At 43.4% G+C, this 22,564-nt stretch overlaps 1 protein-coding gene across 1 annotated transcript in view; it reads left to right on the top strand.

Annotated features, from left to right (window-relative positions):
• Positions 1-18,497, top strand: part of DKK2 (dickkopf WNT signaling pathway inhibitor 2) — a 105,356-nt gene extending 86,859 nt beyond the window's left edge. Inside the window, exons 2-4 of the mRNA XM_038754937.1 lie at positions 13,742-13,892; positions 14,710-14,865; positions 16,231-18,497. Coding sequence (XP_038610865.1) covers positions 13,742-13,892; positions 14,710-14,865; positions 16,231-16,481 — 558 coding nt within the window. The 3' untranslated portion in view covers positions 16,482-18,497. The remainder of the gene's footprint in view (positions 1-13,741; positions 13,893-14,709; positions 14,866-16,230) is intronic.
• Positions 18,498-22,564: the final 4,067 nt, after the last annotated feature.

The raw sequence follows: 22,564 nt of genomic DNA, 5'->3' as shown, positions 1-22,564 counted from the left end.
TCGGTGGCCCACATGGGGCTCACATTTGTAATCCCCGTTTTCCAGAGGAAGTAACTGAGGCATGGAGAAATGAAATGACTTGTCCAAGGTCATACACCAGACAAGTGGCAGAGCTTTGACTAGAACCCAGGTCCTTCTGTCTCAGAGGCCCGGGTCCTATCCACTAGGTCATGATGGTTACTACCCCTTCTCAGAACTCAACTCTCACACACCACAACAGAGATCGCAATCCAAAAGGCATTCTTTATTTCCCTGTGAGTAACTCTGCAGCTACACAACCACCTGAAGGTAGAGTAATAATAATATTAATAATGATGGTATTTGTTAAGCGCTTACTATGTGCCAAGCACTGTTCTAAGCTCTGAATAGCTCATGGTTCATTAGCTAGCCTCCTTTACAGTGTCTTATCATTAAGTAGCCTCCTTTAAAGTGTCTTTACCTGCAGCAGGTGCAGATTCAATATTTGCTTTTCAAGTGTTTGGGCTGTATCAGTGCATGGAAGTTTGTTTGTTTGCTTTTGTCTTAATAGTATTTGTAAAGTGCTAACTACCTGCCAAGTGCTGGGGGAGATGAAAGATTATCAGGTTGGACACAGTCCCTGACCCAAGTGGGAGCTCAAGGTCTTAATCCACATTTTACAGATGAGGTAACTGAGGAATGGAGAAGTGAAGTGACTTGCCTGAGGTCACACAGGAGACAAGTGGCAGAGCGGTATTAGAACCCAGGTCCTCTGACTCTTAGACTCGTGCTCTATCCACTAGGCCACACGGTGATTGATCAAATAGTTTGTTCCTTGCCTTCGCTCTTGCAGGTCTGGGAAATACAGCACCAGACTCATCTCTGTCCGCCTCACCCCAAGGACTGGCCATCTGCCTCTGCTTTCCCAAAGCTTCCGATTCACTCTGACCAGATCCCATGGTTGCCTCTTCCCCTCCGGGAATGCCGTTCACTCCCCCAGGTGGCCCGCCCAGTTGATAATACGTTGCTTGCCGTCCAAACCTCCCCAGATTGTTAAATCGTTCTGCCGACTGTTCTTGAGGAAGGAAGGTCTGATCCCAGTCGAAGCTAGGACGCTCTTGGGACAGTCAGGAGGGGTGGCCTGCACACATCAGTGCTTTCATGACCATTTCTTGCTTGGCCCCCCACCCCCCAGTAGTGAGCCTGAACAGTTTCATTACTCAAACACTCAGCAACTCAACCGACGTTTTAGTTTAGTGGTGCTAAATTAGTGCTCCTGCACCTTGGCTCTTCTGTGGCATCTGAAATGTCCGTTCCTGTCCTCTCCCCATCAATCTCTTTGTTGTTTGTCTTGTGTCTACCTTCTTTGTGTTTTGAGTGATGGGTGGCATCTGTCTCTCCTCCCTTCCGTACAACAAAAGAGAATCAAAACAACTCTTTCACCATAAGTCTTGAATTAGTAGCCTATTACACCAAGCAATTGGCAGCATAATTGAAAAAAAAAGACTACAATTAGTTCTAATTAAAGGCAACAATTAGCCCTAATTTTTCCTTTGCTCATTAGTGTATTATTATGAACTAATGGCCTGGATTCCGGCGATTTCATCCTGAATGTCTGATTTATATTGACTTTTAACAAACATTAAACTGGGAGAAGAAAGCAAAATGAGGAAACGTTATTTACAGATATGCCCAAGTTTCCCTCCAGTTTTCAGTTTCTCTAACAGCTGCCCCAGTCCATGTTGTTGACATTTAGAGGCTTGTAGAATGAACAATGCAGAAGCTCATCTTCCCAAGATCTAAATTCAGCTCTGCTCCAGCATTCTCCAAAACCTTCTGGCCTGCTGAGTGTCCCTCTTAGGGATGTGGCCTAGTGGAAACAGTATTGATGAGGGAGTCAGGAGACCAGGGTTTTAATCTAAGCTCCACCGCTTGCCTGCTGAGATACCTTGGGCCAATCACTTAACTTCTCTGTGCCTCAGTTTCTTCCTCTGTAAAATGGGGATAAATAATATTTGATCTCTGCCTTGGAGGGCTGGTGTGTTTCAACGATATATAGCCCTCCTCCATGCCATTCTTTGTGCCTCAGTTTCCTCCTGTGAGCATCAGGGTCTATGATAATAACTTTGCATGCCATCCAGGATGATGATGGAGAGATGAATGTGATCAAACCTACAGAGCAATAAAACTATTAAACAGAATCTTCAAAAGATTAGCATCTAGTTTCAAGTTTATCAATCTTTCTCAAATGCTGAGGAGTTGGCATAATAATAGTGGCATTTGTTAAGTATTTACTAGGCACCAAACACCAGTTTAAGTACTGGAGTAAATACAAGATGAGCAGATCAAACACAGTCCTTGTCCCACATGTGGCTTGCAGTCTAAGGGGCAGAAAGAACAAGTATCTTACCCCCAGTTATATAGATGAGGAAACTGAAGCACAGAAAAGTTAAGTAACTTTCTTAAGGTCTCACAGCAGGTAAGTAGCAGAGCCAGGATTTGAATCAAGGCCCCCAGGCCCATGTTCTCTCCCCTAGTCCATGCTTTTCCTCAACATGACCCTGCTTCTATATCTCACTGCTATTTTATTTCAAGTTACCAGGGATCCGAGTTGTCAGTGGTGATAGAACTAGACAAATTCACTTTGTTGATCTGCCTGATTAGACAACTTTACCGTATACCATGTAACGTAAAGCAAGCTTCTTTACTAGTTTTTTTTAAGGGAAACTAAATGGGATGAATGAATTCACCTTTGAATGTGTGGAGATAACCAATTGCTGCAGGTAATCTGTCCCTTAGGTGTCCTGGAGAGCTAGTGTTCAGTTTGGTACTAGATGAGTGCTTTAGTGTTCACTTTTCTCCCTACTTTGCCATATTTTGCTGGTGCTTAGAGTTGTTGTTTTTCCTGTTCCCCTTTCCAAGAAACAGGTGCCAAGTCTATGGCGGGGGACAGGGAGAACAGGGGGGATGTCTCTCCCCTGCTTCTCCCCACCTTCAATTTCTACTAGTTCCCAGCTGAGAGGGAGAAAATGTAGTTTTCCACTGCCACATCTGTTTGGACTGGACTCCCAGCCTCACTTGTCTCTAGGCATCAACAAGACCCGAGAGGTTTCTGAGCAGGATTGAGGAAACCCAAAAGTGAAGCACAGCTAAAGGAATTCAGGATTGGGTTTTACTGACCGGTTAAGCCTTTGAAGCCCACCTGATATCATCACACACTCCATCTTACTTGCTCCCTCCAAAGAAACTGCAGTCGAAATGCAGTCGAAGTGCAGTTGCACTAAAAATGAAAAGTTGGCTGCTATGCCTCACTCCAACATCTCTCCCAGAGGGATGGAGAAGGGGGCCCTAAGCTCTACTACCTCAAACCCAGGGCGCAATGTAGGTGAAAAGGAACCACTCATAACAGTTCAGACTCTATACCCTTGCAGTGTTTCTCTAATCCTTCCACATAGCATTGCAGACAAGGAGAGATCTTGACATTTTTTTTATGATCTTGGACCCTTGAGTTGAGGTACTGAAATTAATCTCCTATAGGTTTTCGAATAGTCAGCAGTTAGGAGTAGCTACAATCTCTGTAGGCATAAACAAATGGAATCCACTGACTTACAAGTGGAAGAGACCAACTGCTATTTTCCTGTTAGTCCACCATCCCCTGGAGTCGGGACCATCGCTTCTTCAGTTCCCTTCCCTGACACCTGTTACTCCTCCCATCAAACCTCACAGGATGTTTATCCAGATGACATTCTTCTAAGGCCAGGTCCTGATCTGATGTCAAACGTGTGAACTGTTTGCTTCATACCTACCTAAAATAAACTCATCTCTCAAATTCTAGCTTTAGGATCAAAAATATACTGCCCCCCCCATAGCGTTTCCAGGTCTTCTGAAAATCCACACCTCCCTGTCTTTTCCCAACCTGGACAAATTTCTTACACCCCTTGCTAGCCACATGATAAAATATCACTGGATATCTGTGAACAGTCGATGATGACACTCTACTGACTTTGGAAAAGTGCCTGAGTTTTTTAATGGTAGTGGGGATGGTTTGTGCTGAGCCATCTACACTCTCTCAGCTGGTCACCTTTGTTCAGTAGCATGTACTGCAAGGCAGCTGGTATGGAAATTGGATGCAGGTTGTGGTCACAGAACATGATCTGAGACCCCACAGTCAGTCACTAAGTCAATCAATCAAATTTTTTGTCTGACAATTTCATTTTTTGTATGCAGACAAAAAATCTGTGTGTCCTAAAAAAAAATTGTGTGCATCCTAAATACTTGGGAAAGTGCAATATAAAAGTATAACAGACACATTCAGTGCCATTCCTATTTGGTTAGGCATTAGATGACATGGATAATGATAAAAATGATCCTTTATTAACCATGGCAAAGTTGAATTCTGAATGCAAACTGAATGAGCCACGCACATTTAAATATTGGCAAGAGGTCAGAAATGGCGCATTATTGTATTTTCACGGACAAAGTGTTCCAGTGTGCGGGAGATTCTTTTAACTGAAATACAACTTTTCTACTGCTGACGTGGAGTTTCTTGTGCTTTGAGAATACAGCCACCGATGTCTTGTAGATCTTGGATGACTAAATCTAGGATAGTTGACCAAGTATCTGTAGTGTCCACTCTCTATTGGGTTGCAACACCTGGAGGCAGATGTCACATCTGACTTCTTGAATGGTTTCATTAATATCATCTTCAAGTCATGCTTAATGTCAAAATGCAATACAGAATCACTATGGGCAGGGAATGTGTCTGTTTGTTGTATTGTACTCTCCCAATTGCTTAGTACAGTGTTTTGCACACAGTAAGTGCTCAATAAATATGATGGAATGAATGAATAAACAATTTCCACAAATACCAGTCCTCGAAACCCATCAATGTTGCCCTTTTCTTTCCTCAACAAGCAAAAACTCCCAGCCATTGTCTTTAAAGCTCTCAATCTTCTCTTTCTCGTACTATCTACTCGTCTCACAACACCCCTTTAATTCCCACAACTTCATTAATCTCAAACCAGCCTTCTTTACTGTGCCATATTCTGATTTCTCCTGCTGCTGACCTCAGTGTTCACAGCCTGAGTTTCATTGCCTGAAACTCCCTCCCCTTTTACATCCAGCAGACCAATGCTCCCCCCATATGCAAAACCCTTGTAAAAGTCACATTTCTTCCATGAGGCCTTCCCTGATTAATTCCTCATTTTCCTATCTTGTGTCCCCCAAACTGCCACCTCAGTAGTTCTCAGTAGTTAAGTATTCGTACCCCTGTGAAGCATTCATGCACCTGTATTTAGACTCAGTTACTCTTTCTAAACTATAATTTATCACAGTTTCTGTCTCCCTGCTAAAACTGTTAACTCTCTGAGGTCAGGGATTACATCTGCTGAATGTATTGTATCAATTAATCAATCAATCATCAATAGTATTTACAGTGCTTTGCATATAGTAAGCAGTACCAATGATTGATTGATTTAATGCTTTTTGTGTGTATAGCACTGTACTAAGCACTTGGGACTATACAGTTCTGCTATCCTCCTGAGGTACAAAGCTCTTAACACACAGGGTGCTCAATAAATTCTGCTGATTGATTTCACTCAAGTCATTCCCCTTCTCCAAAACCTCCAATGGCTATCCATTTCCCTCGACATCAAGCAAAAACTCTCCGACAATGGATTTAATCAGTCAAATGGTAGTATTTTTTCAGCACCATCTGTGTTTAGAGCCTTGTTCTAGGCACTTGAGAAGTACAGAATAAAGAGTGACCTGTTCTCTGCTCACAAGGAGCTTGTACTCTGATGGAGTATAAATTTGAAAATAAGGTTTTTCAGGCATTCCTGTCCATATGGGTGGATTCTCACCATTTATTAATAGCTTCTCCATCTAACACAAATGACAGACTTGACCACTAAATACATTTGCTTTTCAAACAAAATGTTTCTGAGCACCTTCCCGCAAACACGGGCCAACTTTTGTTACCGGTTCCTCTGACTAAAATAGGTTTATAGATTGGAAAGCTCACAGGACCAAGCTCAGAATCTACTTGGACCAGTTTGAGTTTCAAATTTCACATAATCTCTTTGGGGAATTGAGTTTGTTTACTTACTGTTGGAAAAATTTGTCCTATTTCTAAGGGGGAAGAGAGGTTCAAAAACACTTGCAAGTTTCTTTGGACATCAAATGGCTCTTGCAAAACACCAATTCGTTGAATTAAGTGTAAGCGAATCAGAAACATGTGCATTTCATTTCCCCTACAATTCCCATGGGCTTAGAAGCCATTGGGGAGAAAAGCTTGTGGGGAAAATATGCTTTGGGTTTCATCAACCCAACATTTTAATTTTTTTTTCAAACAGACTAACTGGGAAACCAAGCCTTAGCTGGAGTCTCCTGTCATTAATGATGGGAAGGGAAGAAAGCGTGCAGACTATTTTCAAAGGAGTAATTAGGGGCCCTCCCCTCCCCAAGTCATAAAGTATTCACTCAACAAAAGCTGTCAATGGACACCATTTATAAAACCATTTCAAATGGAAATCTCTTGCTTGCCAACTGTCAGTTAAGGCACAGGAAAATTTGATGAATTAGATGATCTCTTCCTGGAAATGATGTTTTGCTTATTCTTTAAACTTGTTTATCCACATTATCCTGCATGGGTGATTTCTCTATCAAAAGAATAATAGATTTTTAGATCTTCCGGATACTGTGTGTATGTGTGTGTGCATGTCTGTGTGGGAATGTGTCTGTTAATTTTTATTCTGTACTTTCCCAAGCACTCCCAGTGGAGTGCTCTGCCCACAGTAATAGTAATAATAATGATGATGATGGCATTTGTTAAGCGCTTACTATGTGCAAAGCACTGTTCTAAGTGCTGGGGAGGTTACAAGGTGATCAGGTTGTCCCACAGGGGCTCACAGTCTTCATCCCCATTTTACAGATGAGGTAACTGAGGCCCAGAGAAGTTAAGTGACCTGCCCTAAGTCACACAGCTGACAATCGGCAGAACTGGGATTTGAACCTATGACCTCTGACTCCAAAGCCTGGGCTCTTTCCACTGAGCCATGCTGCTTCTCTTGAATGTGTGTGTCTATGTGTGTGTGAAAGAGAGAAAGAGCAAATTGGGAGAAGATAGAAAAAGAGAGAAGATAGAGATCATGTAAAAATTAAGGGAAGGTGATGTTAAATTTGAGATTAAAAATCCTATTGAGCACTTAACTGAGTATGGAGCACTATACTAAATATTTGAGAGATTACACTAAAGCAGAGTTGGTAGAAAGTTCCCTACTCACAATGAGCTTACAGTCTAGAGGAGACTATGGATATGTACGTAAGTACTGGGCAGCTGAGGGTGCCCAAAGGGTTAAAATCCAAATGCACAGACAGTGCAGAGGGAGAGGGAGTCAAAGAAAATAAAAATAATTATGTTACTTGTTAAGCGCTTACTATGTGCCAAGCACTATTCTTAAGCGCTGGGGTAGATACCAGTTAATCAGATTGTCCCATGTGGGGCTCACAGTCTTAAGCCCCATTTTACAGATGAGATAGCTGAGGCACAGAGAAGTGAAGTGACTTGCCCAAGATCACATAGCAGAGACTTAACTGGGGAAGACCTCTTGTTGGAAATGTGTTAAAAAGATAAAATACTTAAAATAGACCGTAGGGGATGCTGATAAACTGTTTTCCATTTCCTAAATCTTGGACCTCCAGAAAACAGAGAGGAATAAATTAATCATAGACTGATAAGTAGTTTATACATTTGCACCAGACTCTGTTGGTGTTGCTTTCTGAGCATTCAAAAAGAGCAGAAGAGGCTGAGATGGGAACACAGTCCTTTCAGTCTTGCCCAATAGTCTCTTCAAATATTTCTGGTCATGTCTGGCCTTGGGTTTTAACCTCTCTCTTCACCTCGCAGACCTCATGATGTTCTTATTCCAGCTGGCTTTCCGCACACTCAACTCCACTGCTGCTTAGCCACAGCCCAGATCCTGCTTGAAGTTGCTTTGAAGGTCTTGGGTTCTAATCCCAGCGCTGCCACTTGTTTGCTGTGTGACCTTGGGCAAGTCACTTCACTTCTCTGGGCCTCAGTTACCTCATCTGTACAATATGGATTAATATGGATGTGAGCTCCGTATGGGACTGTGAGCCCCGATTACCTTGTATCTACCCCAGCGCTTAAAACAGTACGTGGCACATAGTAACCGCTTAATAAATACCGTAGTTATTATTTTCTGAAAAATGTTCATATTTGATCATGTGCTGAGAGCGTCTTTTAGAGAAGCAGCGTGGCTCAATGGAAAGAGCACGGGCTTGGGAGTCAGAGGTCCTGGGTTCAAATCCGAGCTCTGCCAATTGTAAGCTGTGTGACTTTGGGCAAGTCACTTCAATCAATCAATCAATCAATCAATCGTATTTATTGAGCGCTTACTATGTGCAGAGCACTGTACTAAGCGCTTGGGAAGTACAAATTGGCAACATATAGAGACAGTCCCTACCCAACAGTGGGCTCACAGTCTAAAAGGGGGAGACAGAGAATAAAACCAAACATACTAACAAAATAAAATAAATAGGATAGATATGTACAAGTAAAATAAATAAATAAATAAATAGAGTAATAAATATGTACAAACATATATACATATATACAGGTGCTGTGGGGAAGGGAAGGAGGTAAGATGCGGGGGGATGGAGAGGGGGATGAGGCGGAGAGGAAGGAAGGGGCTCAGTCTGGGAAGACCTCCTGGAGGAGGTGAGCTCTCAGCAGGGCCTTGAAGGGAGGAAGAGAGCTAGCTTGGCGGATGGGCAGAGGGAGGGCATTCCAGGCCCGGGGGATGACGTGGGCCGGGGGTCGATGGCGGGACAGGCGAGAACGAGGTACGGTGAGGAGATTAGCGGCGGAGGAGCGGAGGGTGCGGGCTGGGCAGTAGAAGGAGAGAAGGGAGGTGAGGTAGGAGGGGGCGAGGTGATGGAGAGCCTTGAAGCCCAGGGTGAGGAGTTTCTGCCTGATGCGCAGATTGATTGGTAGCCACTGGAGATTTTTGAGGAGGGGAGTAATATGACCAGAGCGTTTCTGGACAAAGACAATCCGGGCAGCAGCATGAAGTATGGATTGAAGTGGAGAGAGACACGAGGATGGGAGATCAGAGAGAAGGGTGGTGCAGTAGTCCAGACGGGATAGGATGAGAGCTTGAACGAGCAGGGTAGCGGTATGGATGGAGAGGAAAGGGCGGATCTTGGCAATGTTGCGGAGCTGAGACCGGCAGGTTTTGGTGACGGCTTGGATGTGAGGGGTGAAGGAGAGAGCGGAGTCGAGGATGACACCAAGGTTGCGGGCTTGTGAGACGGGAAGGATGGTAGTGCCGTCAACAGAGATGGGAAAGTCAGGGAGAGGACAAGGTTTGGGAGGGAAGACAAGGAGTTCAGTCTTCGACATGTTGAGCTTTAGGTGGCGGGCAGACATCCAGATGGACGTGTCCTGAAGACAGGAGGAGATGCGAGCCTGGAGAGAGGGGGAGAGAGTAGGGGCAGAGATGTAGATCTGGGTGTCATCAGCGTAGAGATGATAGTTGAAGCCGTGGGAGCGAATGAGGTCACCAAGGGAGTGCGTGTAGATTGAGAACAGAAGGGGATCAAGCACTGAACCTTGGGGAACTCCCCACAGTAAGAGGATGGGAGGGGGAGGAGGAGCCTGCAAAAGAGACTGAGAAAGAACGACCGGAGAGATAAGAGGAGAACCAGGAGAGGACGGAGTCTGTGAAGCCAAGCTCAGATAGCGTGTTGAGGAGAAGGGGGTGGTCCACAGTGTCAAAGGCAGCTGAGAGGTCGAGGAGGATTAGGACAGAGTATGAGCCGTTGGATTTGGCAAGCAGGAGGTCATTGGTGACCTTTGAGAGCGCAGTTTCCGTGGAATGAAGGGGACGGAAGCCAGACTGGAGGGGGTCGAGGAGAGAGTTCACTTCTCTGGGCCTCAGTTCCCTCATCTGTAAAATGGGGATGAAGACTGTGAGCCCCACGTGGGACAATCTGATCACCTGTATCCTCCCCAGTGCTTAGAACAGTGCTTTGCACATAGTAAGCGCTTAACAAATGTCATCATTATTATTATTATTTCATCCCTCTGGATAGCATGAAGATCTTGGTGACTCCTTTCATATACCTGCATATATATGTGTATAGCTATATTTATCAATCTGTAGGTAGATAGATAAGTGGATGGATAGATGGATGGATGGATAGAGATAGATAGATAGATAGATGATTGATAGTAGATAGATAATTAGACAAAGCAGTTACTCAAAAGTCTCCTGCCTGGCAGAGGAAGGCAACCCTAGCCTAGGCTCTTCGGAGTCAGGTGCTTGGAAGACAGAGACCATGTGTCTCAATCAATCAGTTGCATTCAATTGAGAATAGAGAAGCAGCGTGGCTCAGTTGCAAGACCCCGGGCTTTGGAGTCAGAGGTCGTGGGTTCAAATTCCGGCTCCTCCACTTGTCAGCTGTGTGACTTTGGGCAAGTCACTGCACTTCTCTGTGCCTCAGTTACCTCATCTGTAAAATGGGGATGAAGACTGTGAGCCCTCCATGGGGCAACCTGAGCACCTTGTAACCTCCCCAGCGCTTAGAACAGTGCTTTGCACATAGTAAGCACTTAATAAATGCTATCGTTATTATTATTATTATTCATCAAGCACTTACTATGTGCAGAGCACTGTACTAAGCGCTTGAGGGAGCACAACAGAATTAGGAGACATGTTCCCTGCCCATAGCAAGCTTACAATCTATAGATGAGCTTATAGTCTTAGTAAATCTTCCCAATAAGATGGCAGCAGATAAGAAACAAGCAGCTTCTGCCCCTGCCCTGAGCAACTGTAACACAACACAACTCTGCCAAGAGCTCAAGAAAACAAAATAGTGTTGGAAACATTGGAAAGATATGCTGAACTTGCACAGCATGACCTAAAGTTAAACAGCACACCTGTGCCACTTCAGACCAAATAATAATAATCATAGTAGTAGCATTTGTTAAGCACTTACTATGTGCAAAGCACTGTTCTAAGCACTGGGGTGATACAAGGTGATCAGGTTGTCCCACACGGGGCTCACAGGCTTAATCCCCATTGTACAGATGAGGTAACTGAGGCTCAGAGAAGTTAAGTGACTTGCCCAAGGTCACACAACAGACATGTGGTGAAGCTGGGATTAGAACCCATGACCTCTGACTCCCAAGCCCGTGCTCTTTCCATCGAGCCACGCTGCTTCTCTAAAATAAGCGTACTGGTGTTTTTTTCTAGTGGTATTTATTGAGAACTTATTGTGTTCACAGCATTGTACTAAGTGCTAGGAATAGTGCAATCAATCAATCAATCAATCATATTTATTGAGCGCTTACTGTGTGCAGAGCACTGTACTAAGCGCTTGGGAAGTACAAGTTGGCAACATTTAGAGACGGTCCCTACCCAATTGTGAGCTCACAGTCTAGAAGAAGTCTAGAAGAAGTGCAATTCATTAATATGATAAAAACAATCCCAGCCCCCAGGGAGCTCACAATATCTGCTGAAAGCTAATTACGGACATTTTACTGTATAAAGATTTTGACTTATTTTTAGATTTCAGGTGGTCATGTGTCACATATCATGCTTGCCTGCCCGTAGTTCACTAGCCTCAAGAAATAGAAGGGCCATTATCGCTGTCAATTAATAATTACTTGAATATCCATTCTTTATGGTATTTGTTAAGTGCTTACTTTGTTCCAGGAACTCTTCTAAGCACTGAGGTAGACACAAGGTAATCAATTTGGACACAGTCCTTGGCCCACCTGGGGCTCACAGTCCTTAATCCCCGTTTTACAGATGAGGTCACTGAGACACAGAGAAGTGAAGTGACTTGCCCAAGATCACACATCAGACAAGTGGTGGAACTGGAATTAGAACCCAGGTCCTTCTGACTCCGAGGCCTGTGCTGCTTCATTAAGTTGAGTTTCTGATATGCTACAAGTCAGATTTTATTTTGTTAGTATGTTTGGTTTTGTTCTCTGTCTTCCCCTTTTAGAATGTGAGCCCACTGTTGGGTAGGGACTGTCTCTATATGTTGCCAATTTGTACTTCCCAAGCGCTTAGTACAGTGCTCTGCACATAGTAAGCGCTCAATAAATACGATTGATGATAATGACGATGAGAAGCGTGGCCAAGTGGAAAGAGCACAGGCCTAGGATTCGGACGACTTGGGTTCTAATTCTGGTTCTGCCGCTTGCCTGCTATGTGGGCTTAGGGAAGTCGCTTAATTTTTTCTCTGTGCCTCAGTTTCCTCATCTGTAAAATGAGGATTAAATACTGCTTCTCCCTGTTATTTAGAATGGGAGCAATGCGTTGGACGGAGACTCCGTCTGGCTGGATTATCTTGTAACTATTCAAGCTGGGCACTGTACCATGGGCATTCAACAAATACTATTGTTATTAAACATTACGGTCTTTGCTGCCCACATTAGACAGCCATGCTCCGGATTCCTGCCGGCCCCGTCTTCCGTGCCAGATGCCATATACCACTGATGGCCTAGCTCTAGCGAACACTTCTTTACTACCACCACACTGCAGTTAGATGGAGGTTGCATTTTGCCAGGTGGGTCAGACTTGGTCTGTGACTCTTTGGCACAGAATCGGCATTAGGCCACAACCAGTCTGGCCATACGTACGTTTTGCCCTTAAAATTTTTACACGCATCTCACAAGGGAGTCAGAGGTCCTGGGTTCTAATCCTGCCACCACCACATGCCTGCAGTGTGACCTTGGGCAAGTCACACTTCACTTCTCAGTGCCTCAGTTATGTCATCTGGAAAATGGGGATTAAATCCTATGCCTTCCAATTTAGACTGTAAGCCCTATGGGAGCCCTATCAGCTAATCCAATTTGATTAGCTTGTATCTACCCCAGTGCTTAGAACAGTGCTTGGCACATCGTAAGTGTTTAACAAGTACCCTCATCATTATTATTATCATTAATTTTCATTGTTATAGTATTATCTGATTATAGTTAATATAATTTAATAAGATTTACTACTGATTAATATCGTGATATAATAATTATATTACTATTGGATTCTATCATTATTGAATTAGTAATAATTAGTATTACTTTGCACCCCTATCCACTCACTCGTTGGACTCCATGGTCTATCATGACCCAGAGATTGGAAAGGATGAGAGAATGGTAGTGGTGGGCAGGGAAAGTGTTTATCAACTCTATTTATTGGACTCTCCCAAGTGCTTAGTACAGTGATCTGTACACAGTAAGCACTCAATAAATACGATCGATCGATTGATTGCTTGATCAGGTCTGTACAAACCACTGTCTCCACAATTAGTTCACCTACACGAGTTCTTGTTCCCAAAATCTTTGTAACTTGGACCAAGGCTCCATCAGCATCACCATATGGGTAATAATAATAGTGATTGTGGTATTTATTAAGCGCTTACTATGTTCCAGGCACATGGGGCTCGCAGTCTTAATCCCCATTTTACAGTTGGGGGAACTGGGGCCCTGGGAAGTGAAGTGACGTATCCAAGGTCCTACATCATCCCAGTGGCAGAGCCAGGATTAGAACCCAGGTTCTATGATTCCCAGGCCAGAGCTTTTTCCACTAGACCATATTGCTTCCCACTATATTCAAGCTGAACTTACAAAAAAAATATTTTTTTCCAGCAGCATTCTGCTCATGTGTTTTTTTGCAGAGGGTGCTACTTTTTATTGATCTCCCCTTTCGCCTTCCTCTGACATGCCTCTCCTCTTGTCTGTCTGCGACAGGCCTACCCGTGCAGCAGCGATAAGGAGTGTGAAGTTGGGAGGTACTGTCACAGTCCCCACCAAGGTTCTTCGGCCTGCATGGTGTGCCGGCGGAAAAAGAAGCGTTGCCATCGGGATGGGATGTGTTGCCCTGGTAACCGCTGCAATAACGGTAAGGGAGCTTTCTCTGGGTTGGGGTCCATTGGAGGGTGACTTAGAATTTCCAGCAGCAGGAAGCATATGTTTCAGAAGCTGGGGCGGCCACATCTTTAGTCAGAAGCCTGGTTTACAAAATCCTGTCTTAATGCAGAGAAGTTCTCAAGCTTAGTCAGGCCAGCAGGCAGCAGGATGTCTTGAGCATCCGCTCTGAGTCGCGCACTTCATTAGGTGGGCTGTAGAGGAAGTACAAGCCGCCCCTCCCACCACCACCGCCATCCCTGTCCTGGAGGAGCTTACAATCAAATGAAGACTTTGAACTCTAGACAAACATATATCTTCTTGGCTTCCTCTCGAGCTGAGCCAGATCTGCTGCAAACTTCCCTTCTTAACTCAGGTCGCTGTTTCCTAATGAGTAGCTGAACTATAGCCATCCAATTGACCCACTTATTGTTTAGGTACCAGAGTGAATCTACCTCCTCTGGTTTCCTCTGCCTGCCTAAGTGCCTCAGCCCACATCAACCCTCTTTGGGCAATTTTGTGTAACCAACAGTGGTAGGATGACCAGAGTCCCAGAATAGGAACATGATCCCCCTCCATCAGTCCTCACATATACAGAAGGCAAACTGATAGCCCTTATTCATTCAGTCATATTTATTGAGCGCTGACTATATGCTGTACTAAGGGCTTGGGAGAGTACAGTATTAACCCATCTGGACTTTACGCATTGCTCTGAGGAGGAAACTGGGGATGGGAAAGATCTTCTCCTCGTGATCTCTAATCTTCTGATCTGGGACAAGACATTGACGTCTTGCACTATTCATTCCTTTCAGGGATCTGTGTTCCGGTTACTGAAAGTATCCTCACTCCTCACATCCCAGCTCTGGATGGGACCCGCCAGAAGGATCGTAATAATGGCCACTACTCTAATCACGACCTAGGCTGGCAGAATCTAGGAAGACCTCACTCCAAGCAATCCCACATAAAAGGTAAGGCTAGAAAAATACCCACAACTCACCATTTTCTGGGTGACCCTGGGCAAGTCACAACTTCTTTGTGACTCAGTTGCCTCATCTATAAAATGGGGACAAAATACACATTCTTTCTACCTCTTAAATTTTGAACCTCATGTGGGTGGGGTACTGTGTCTGATCTGCTTATATATCTACCCCAACTCTTAGAACAGTGCTTAGCACATAGAGAGTGCTGAATAGGAAAGCAGCATGGCTTAGTGTAAAGAGCACAGGCCTGGAAATCAGAGAACCTGGGTTCTTAACCTGCCTCTACCACTTGCCTTCTGTGTCACCTTGGGTAAGTCACAACTTCTCCGGGCTTCAGTTCCCTCATCTGCAAAAGGGTGATTAAATCATATTCCCTTATAGTTAGACTGGGAGCCCCATGGGGACAGGTAACATGCCTAATATGCTTATCTTGCACCTATTCCAGCACTTAGAACAGTTTTAAGAAATGCCATAATTACTTTTATTAACAGATACCCCAGTTATTATAAAAGAAGTGCAGTCAGGCAGTCCTATATTTTTCAGTGCAGCTCAATATACCTCAAATATATGCTGTCCTTTCAGGACAGGACTCACTTTCCCTATGAATGAACTCCTCCTAAGGTCTGGACACAGCTTTATTTGCCATGGAATGTCCGAAAGAGTGTGAGTTCCCCAGACCAATAATAATTAATAATAATAATTATGGTACTTGTTAAGTGCTTGCTGTGTGCCAAGCACTGAACTATGTACCGAACTAGATACAAGATTACCAGGCCCCATGTGGGGCTTATAGTCTAAGTAGGAGGGAGAACAGGTATTTAATTCCCTTTTTGCCGTGGAGGAAACTGAGGCCCAGAGAAATTAAGTGATTTGAGCAAGGTCACACAGCAGGTAAGTGGCAGAGTTGGAATTAGAACCCAGGTCCCCTGACTTCCACCTGCCTCTCCTTGCAGATCAATGTAGTGATAACTGATTTGCTTTGCTCTCAGCCATCATGTGGTTTCCAGAATAAATATTTAGCTGACTCCTCTTACCTCTCCTCCCCTCTACATCCTGCCACCCTCACTAGGCATACACACAAACAGGCAAACACATACACACACAAACATACATGCATTTGTATATGTAACACCCATTCTCTCACACACACACACACACACACACACACACACACACACACACACACACACACACACACACACACACACACACACTACAGCCACGTTTGAAAATCCATTCTGATGGGGAGTGGGGCTACTGCAGATTGTTGAAAAGCACAGACAATCCATAAAGGCTCATTTTCGCAAATACTTTCAACCATTTAGCAACCGCTTTTTTGGTTGGGTTCTGCAGGGCACGAAGGAGACCCCTGCTTACGCTCATCTGACTGCATTGAAGGATTTTGCTGCGCACGTCACTTTTGGACCAAAATCTGCAAGCCAGTATTGCACCAGGGAGAAGTGTGTACTAAGCAGAGGAAGAAGGGATCTCACGGCTTAGAGATTTTCCAGCGATGTGACTGTGCTAGAGGACTGTCTTGCAAAGTATGGAAAGATGCTACCTACTCCTCCAAATCCAGACTTCATGTGTGTCAGAAGATCTGAACGAAAATGAGGAAAAGTGTTACTAGCTGACTGTGAATTTGTGTATTTAATGCATTACGGCATGGTGGAAAACGCAGAGCGTAACCAAGAACAGAAAGTCTAACGTGAAGTGTGGCATAAGAATACGTCACCAAAAGCGAAACGAAAAAGCAGTTTGGAATGGTGACCGATGACTGAAATGGCAGCTGGAGTGTTTCCATTATGCAACTCGTTTCATGTAAATAATGTAAACATCTGTGAAAAAGCTATTATTAAAAGAAAAAAGCCCGCAGTGGAAATGGTTGACATTTATCCCATGGCTTTCCGAGAATTTAGCCTGTGCCAGAGGTGCCAAGTTACGGATGGATAAATCAATAATCGTGTGCAGAACTATATTTTAATGAAATAAAGAAGACTATCGTCTTCTTGAAGCACACTATGAAGTTCTGCAGGCATTGACAAAAATAGTAAGAGTGACAGAAAGGGTTGAAGATGGGTAACTTGTGAATCAAGGCCTTCATTCAGTATGGAGAACTACTTCCATGTGCCCCAAGTGAAGGATGGGGCAGATGCCAAGGGAGCAGTTCTTCTTCACCTTAATTTCAAAATGTCAGCAGCTCACCTGGTGAAGAAGGCCATTAAAAAAGGCATTTCGTGTTTAAACACTATTCACAACTTTTATCTCTATTCAAATACCACAGATATTCAATTCCATTACTATATGCTGAACAAGCATCCAATGGTCTAGAGGAATCCACATATTGTATTTCACTTAGTCACAACTATTCTCTTTGACTGAACACATCTGTAGCATTTGATAGCTGAAAAGAAAATGACGACACCAAACCAAAGTTCCAGGTGAACTTTGGCTAAGAGGACGAGAGGAAGCTTCCCTTTCTTCACGACAGGAGCCCCAAGTCATCAAAAAGGAACTGAAACTTCTGATTCCCCAACTATCTCTCAGAACCAGATATACTTGAGAGGTACGCATTCAATTCAAGCTGAACGCAATTGTGATAAATTGATGCAAGACAAGCTCATCATTAAAGATCTGGAACCCTTTGGTGTCGAAGGGAACCCGCATTGGGAAGAAAGGATGAGGCCATATGAAAGCAAAAAATTGTCATCTTGGTAACATGGTGACCAGCTCCCTTTTAGATAATAATTACAATACTGTGTTTACTATGTGCCAAGCAATGTACTAAGTGTTCGGGTAGAACCCAAATAATCACGTTGGGCACAGTCCCTGCCCCACATGGGCCTCCCATGTCTGTCTGAATAAATTCCTCCCTCTGTCTCTCCGGTCGGAAGCCATGCTTCCGGTCAGGAAAATGACGCGTGTGCTTTAACAACACTGACATTGTTAATCAACTGATTATCTGATTAACCCATTTTGCTGAATTCCCCCCTTCTCTGCCCAGTTCCCAACAGCAGGGAGAAAGCACCCGCACAATGAAACAAATCTTCCTTCTAAAACCAGGTTTTGAGCTACCTGGATATAGATTACCAATCACTCACTCCTTCATCTCCTTCTCTCTGCACCGACTGATTTCCCCACCTGCTGGTTCCAATTCCAATTTTCCACTGGATTTTGAATCTCTGTCTGCATTATCTAGTAGAAATTCCAGCTCTCCAGTCACATGCCACCTTCAAAAGGATCGTAAAAAAATGTATGAATTCCCCAACACTCTCCCAATTCTGGAGACACACAGATAGATTGTTTGTCCATCAATACAATTCTGTAGGTTTGGAGAAGTGAAACCACAGCACATCAGCAAAATGTTTCCTATGCAGCAATTACATTTATTCGCCAGCTTCTGCATGACCTCCTTTATGGCCCTCCTGCCCTCCCTACCCTTCAAAAAGTTATTATTTGAAATAATTTATTTACAGGAAATGTTTAATGAGATGTATTTTCTTATAGAGATATTTCTTACAGAAAAGCTTTGTAGCAGAATATATTTGCAGCCCATTGACTTTGTAATTTAGGGGGAAATGTATAATAAGATTAAATATATTAAATTTCTCTTTTTCCAAATACCATAACCAAATTTCTTTGTGTTTTGTTTAACAGACCGGTCTTGTCCAAGTGGGAGGAAATGTTTTATGTTTAGGGTGCTGGTTTATTTCTCTGAATCATGGAGGAATTTCTGAGTTTGTGGCTTTGTGGGGTGAGCAGCACTTACCTTGATAGCCCTAAAGCTCCGTCTAAACTATCACTCTGTCCAGAAGACCAAAAATTGCACTTGTGGTCTCAATTATTTGGTCTCAATAATCCAAAATATCCCTTTCGCTTGAAGCATTCGGATCGTTGAGACTAAGAGTATTTGGGGATCTGATGATGTGGATCATTTTTTGATGACGAGGCCAAAAGATTGATACTAGATCCTTCCTGGAGCCCTGACAAAATGTGGCAGAATGAACCAGAAACTATTCTCAGTGTGCTCCAGTGGTCTCAATAACCTGTATTATTATAACTAGAAAGGCCAACACTATCCTCAGTCACACTAGACAAATGTGACTGAGGATGAATAGGATGGAAATTAGAGTAATAATGAAGCCTAGAGGAAAGAGCATGGGCCTCGGAATCAGAGGACCTGGGGTCTCATCGCAGCTCTGTCACTTGCCTGCTGTGTGACCTTAGGCAAGTAACTTAACTTCTCTGTGCTTCCTAATCTGTATAAAATGAGGGCAAAATACCCATATCCCTCTTTGATAATAAGCCCCATGTGGGATGGGGATTGTGTATGAACTACTTATCTTTTATCTACCCCAATGCTTAGTAGAACATTAGAAGCAAAGTAAGACCGTAACAAACCAATCGATCCATCAATTAATCAATCCTATTTCCTGAGTGCTTACTGTGTGCAGAGCACTATACTAAACACATGGAAGAGTACAGTATAACTAGAATTGGTAGACACTTTTCCTGCCCAAAAGTGGTTAAAGTCTAGAGGGGGAGACAGACATTAATATAGGTAAATTACACACATGTACATAAGTGCTGTGGGGCTGAGGGAGGGGTGAAAAAAGAATGCAAATCCAAAGCAGGATGGTACAGAAGGGAGTGGGAGAAAGGAAAATGAAGTCCTACTCAGGGAAAGCCTCTTGGCAGAGATGTGCCTTCAATAAGACTTTGAAGGTGGGGAGAGTCATTGTCTTTTGGATATGAAAGGGAGGACGTTTCAAGCCAGAGGCAGGATGTGGGCGGGAGATCAGCAGTGAGATAGACGAGATTGAGGTACAGTGAGTAGGTTGGCATTAGAGGAGCAAAGTACTTGGGCTGGGTTGTAGTCGAAAATCAAGAAAGTAAGGTAGGAGGGAGCAAGGTGATTGAGTGCTTTAAATACTACTACTATTATTATTCTTATATTTGTTAAACGCTTTGTGTCAACCATTGTTCAAAGTGCTGTGGTAGGTACACATACCTAATATGTCTAATGTCCATGTCTAATATCCTGCCATCCTTCCTGTCTCACAAGCCTGTAATCTTGGTGTTATCCTTGACTCTCTCTCTCATTCAACCCACATATTCAATCCATTACTACTTTGGTTTGTCCTTCACAACACTGCTAAAATCCACCTTTTCCTCTCCATACAAACTGCTACCACATTAGTCCAAACACATCCTATCGCACCTTGATTACTATTATCAGCCTCCCTGCCTTCCATCTCACTCCACTCCAGTCCATACTTGACTCTGCTTCCCAGATCATTTTTCTACAGAAATGTTCAGGTCATGTTTCCCCACTCCTCAAGAACCTCCAGTGGTTGCCCTTCCACCTCCAAATCAAACAGAAGAAACTCCTTACCATCGGGTGTAAAGCATTCAACCACCTACCCGCTCCTACCTCACAGTGTTACTCTGTTACTACAACCCAGCCCTCACACTTTGTTCCTCTAATGCTAACCTACTCACTGTACCTCAGTCTCATCTATCTCACTGCCAACCTGTTGCCCAAGTCCTGCCTCTGGCCTGGAACACCCCCCACCCCCTTCATATCCGATAGACAATTACTCTCTCTCCTCTTCAAAGCCTTACTGAAGGCACATCTCCTCCAAGAGGTCTTCCCTAAGCCCTTTTTCCTCTTTTCCCATTCCCTTCTGCATCACCCTGACTTGGTCCTTTATTCATCCCCCGCTCCCAGCCCCACAGCACTTATGTACATGTCTTTCATTTTATATTAACTCTAAGTTCATTGTTGGCAGGGAATGTATCTGCTATATTGTTATAGTGTACTCAAGCACATAGTGCAGTGCTCTGCAAACATTAAGAGCTAGATTAATATGATTGACCGACTGCTCCTCAATATAATTTATCATTATTACTATTATCATTATTATTATTATTATCACTAGTAGTAGAGTAGTAGTAGCAGTAGATTAGTAATAGTAGTAGTAGTAGTAGCAATTATTATAACCCAAACCACAGTGGACTGTTTTAACCAGTGCCTTGCACATAGTAAGCCCTTAACAAATAACAATCAATCAATCCATGTCAATTATTGAGTACTTACTGCATGCAGAGCCTTGTGCTAAGAACCTGAGAGAGCACAATATAATAGAATTGATAGACATTTCCCTGCCCACAAGAAGCTTTCGTTCTAGGGGGCAACAGACACTAAAATGAATTGTGGGGCTGGGGGTGGGGTGAATATCAAGTGCTTAAATATCCAAGTGTACAGGAGATACAGAAAGGAAAGAGAATTAGGAAAATGAGGGCTTAGATGACCACAATTATTATTACTATCATTATTATTAGTCATAGTAGTAATAGGAGTAGGAGTAGTATTCTTTCATTCAATCAATTCAGCCACACTTATTGAGCTCTTACTGAGTGCAAAGCACTGAACTAAGTGCTTGGAAGAGTGCAATATAGTGATCGTTATAACTCAAACCACAATGAACTGTTTTAACTCTAGGCAAAGGCCCTCCAGACCATCTTGCCTAACAAGGCTAATGTTCCCACTCCCCTTCAAATTATCCAGCAAGCTAATAGCTACCTAATTCTTCAGAATGGAAAACCTAACCAAGGAGGTTAATCGAAGATAGGACAGAGGCGAAAAATAATATGATACCTGGAAGTGGTTCCCGAGAGATCTTACGGAAGAGAGGTGATATCCAGAACAGCAGGGAGGAAAGAAAAAAAAAGGAAGGTAGAGAGAAGACGCAAGGCCCAGACTAGGAAAGGGAGAGAGGCAGAAAGAGTTGAGTAGGGATGGGGAAGACAGGGTTGAAATGGTGGAGAGCCTGTGGGGCGAAAATGGGAAGACTGAAATCACCACCAGTCCCACAGCATTTAAGTCTATATCTTTATACTCTGCCACTTCCTCTATCTGAAACACAGAGCTTTCAGGGGAGAATTGGTTAAGCGCTCAATAAATACGATTGAATGAATGAATGAATTCAGATAGCTATAGCGAGTTAGAGGAAGTCTATGAAGATGAGAATGGTGAAATCACAGCTGTAGACTCAGAAAATTATTTCTGCAGGGGTCTTACTTGCACACAGCTCCCAATGGCAATAGCTAATTAATTTTATTAACAGGCACTTTGTCAAAAAACAATCATTGTGCTCTCTAATTCTTTCTTAGGTAATTGTATTATATCTGGTTTGGGAATTGTAGAGGAACACAAATGTGAGAGTAATTGTACTGTTTCTACCAGAAATGGGCTTACCATCATACCTCTGCACATCCGTCACATGTTTTTTAAACTTCCTGGAGGTCAACATTTCATATAATTGCCACAGGAATATTTTATTTGCTCCACACCTTCCCATTTCACTTCACCTGCTGCACCTGTCATCGTTCTGTTTTTAATAGCTGGTCAGCCTCAAGAGGAAATGAACAGATGGAGATCATCAGATCCACTAGTTCTATAGGTAAATTTCAAAGTCCTGGCTCTGCTCTTAATTCAGCCCTAAAAGCTGAGGAAGAGCTGTTTTCTCCCCTCCAAGCACCCCTCATATCCCATCCCCCAAATTCACTAATCCGTTGCCTCATTTTAAATCATGTTAAGTAGGTTTAAAGAATGATAACAGCACAAGAATCAATTATCTGTTAAAATAGGGCGGTGTGCTCAAGCGGTCTAGCACATGCTGTC

This window comes from Tachyglossus aculeatus, chromosome 12 (genome assembly GCF_015852505.1).
Source record: "Tachyglossus aculeatus isolate mTacAcu1 chromosome 12, mTacAcu1.pri, whole genome shotgun sequence".
Taxonomy (NCBI): Eukaryota; Metazoa; Chordata; class Mammalia; order Monotremata; family Tachyglossidae; genus Tachyglossus; species Tachyglossus aculeatus.
This window is presented reverse-complemented; position numbering and strand designations above follow the sequence as displayed.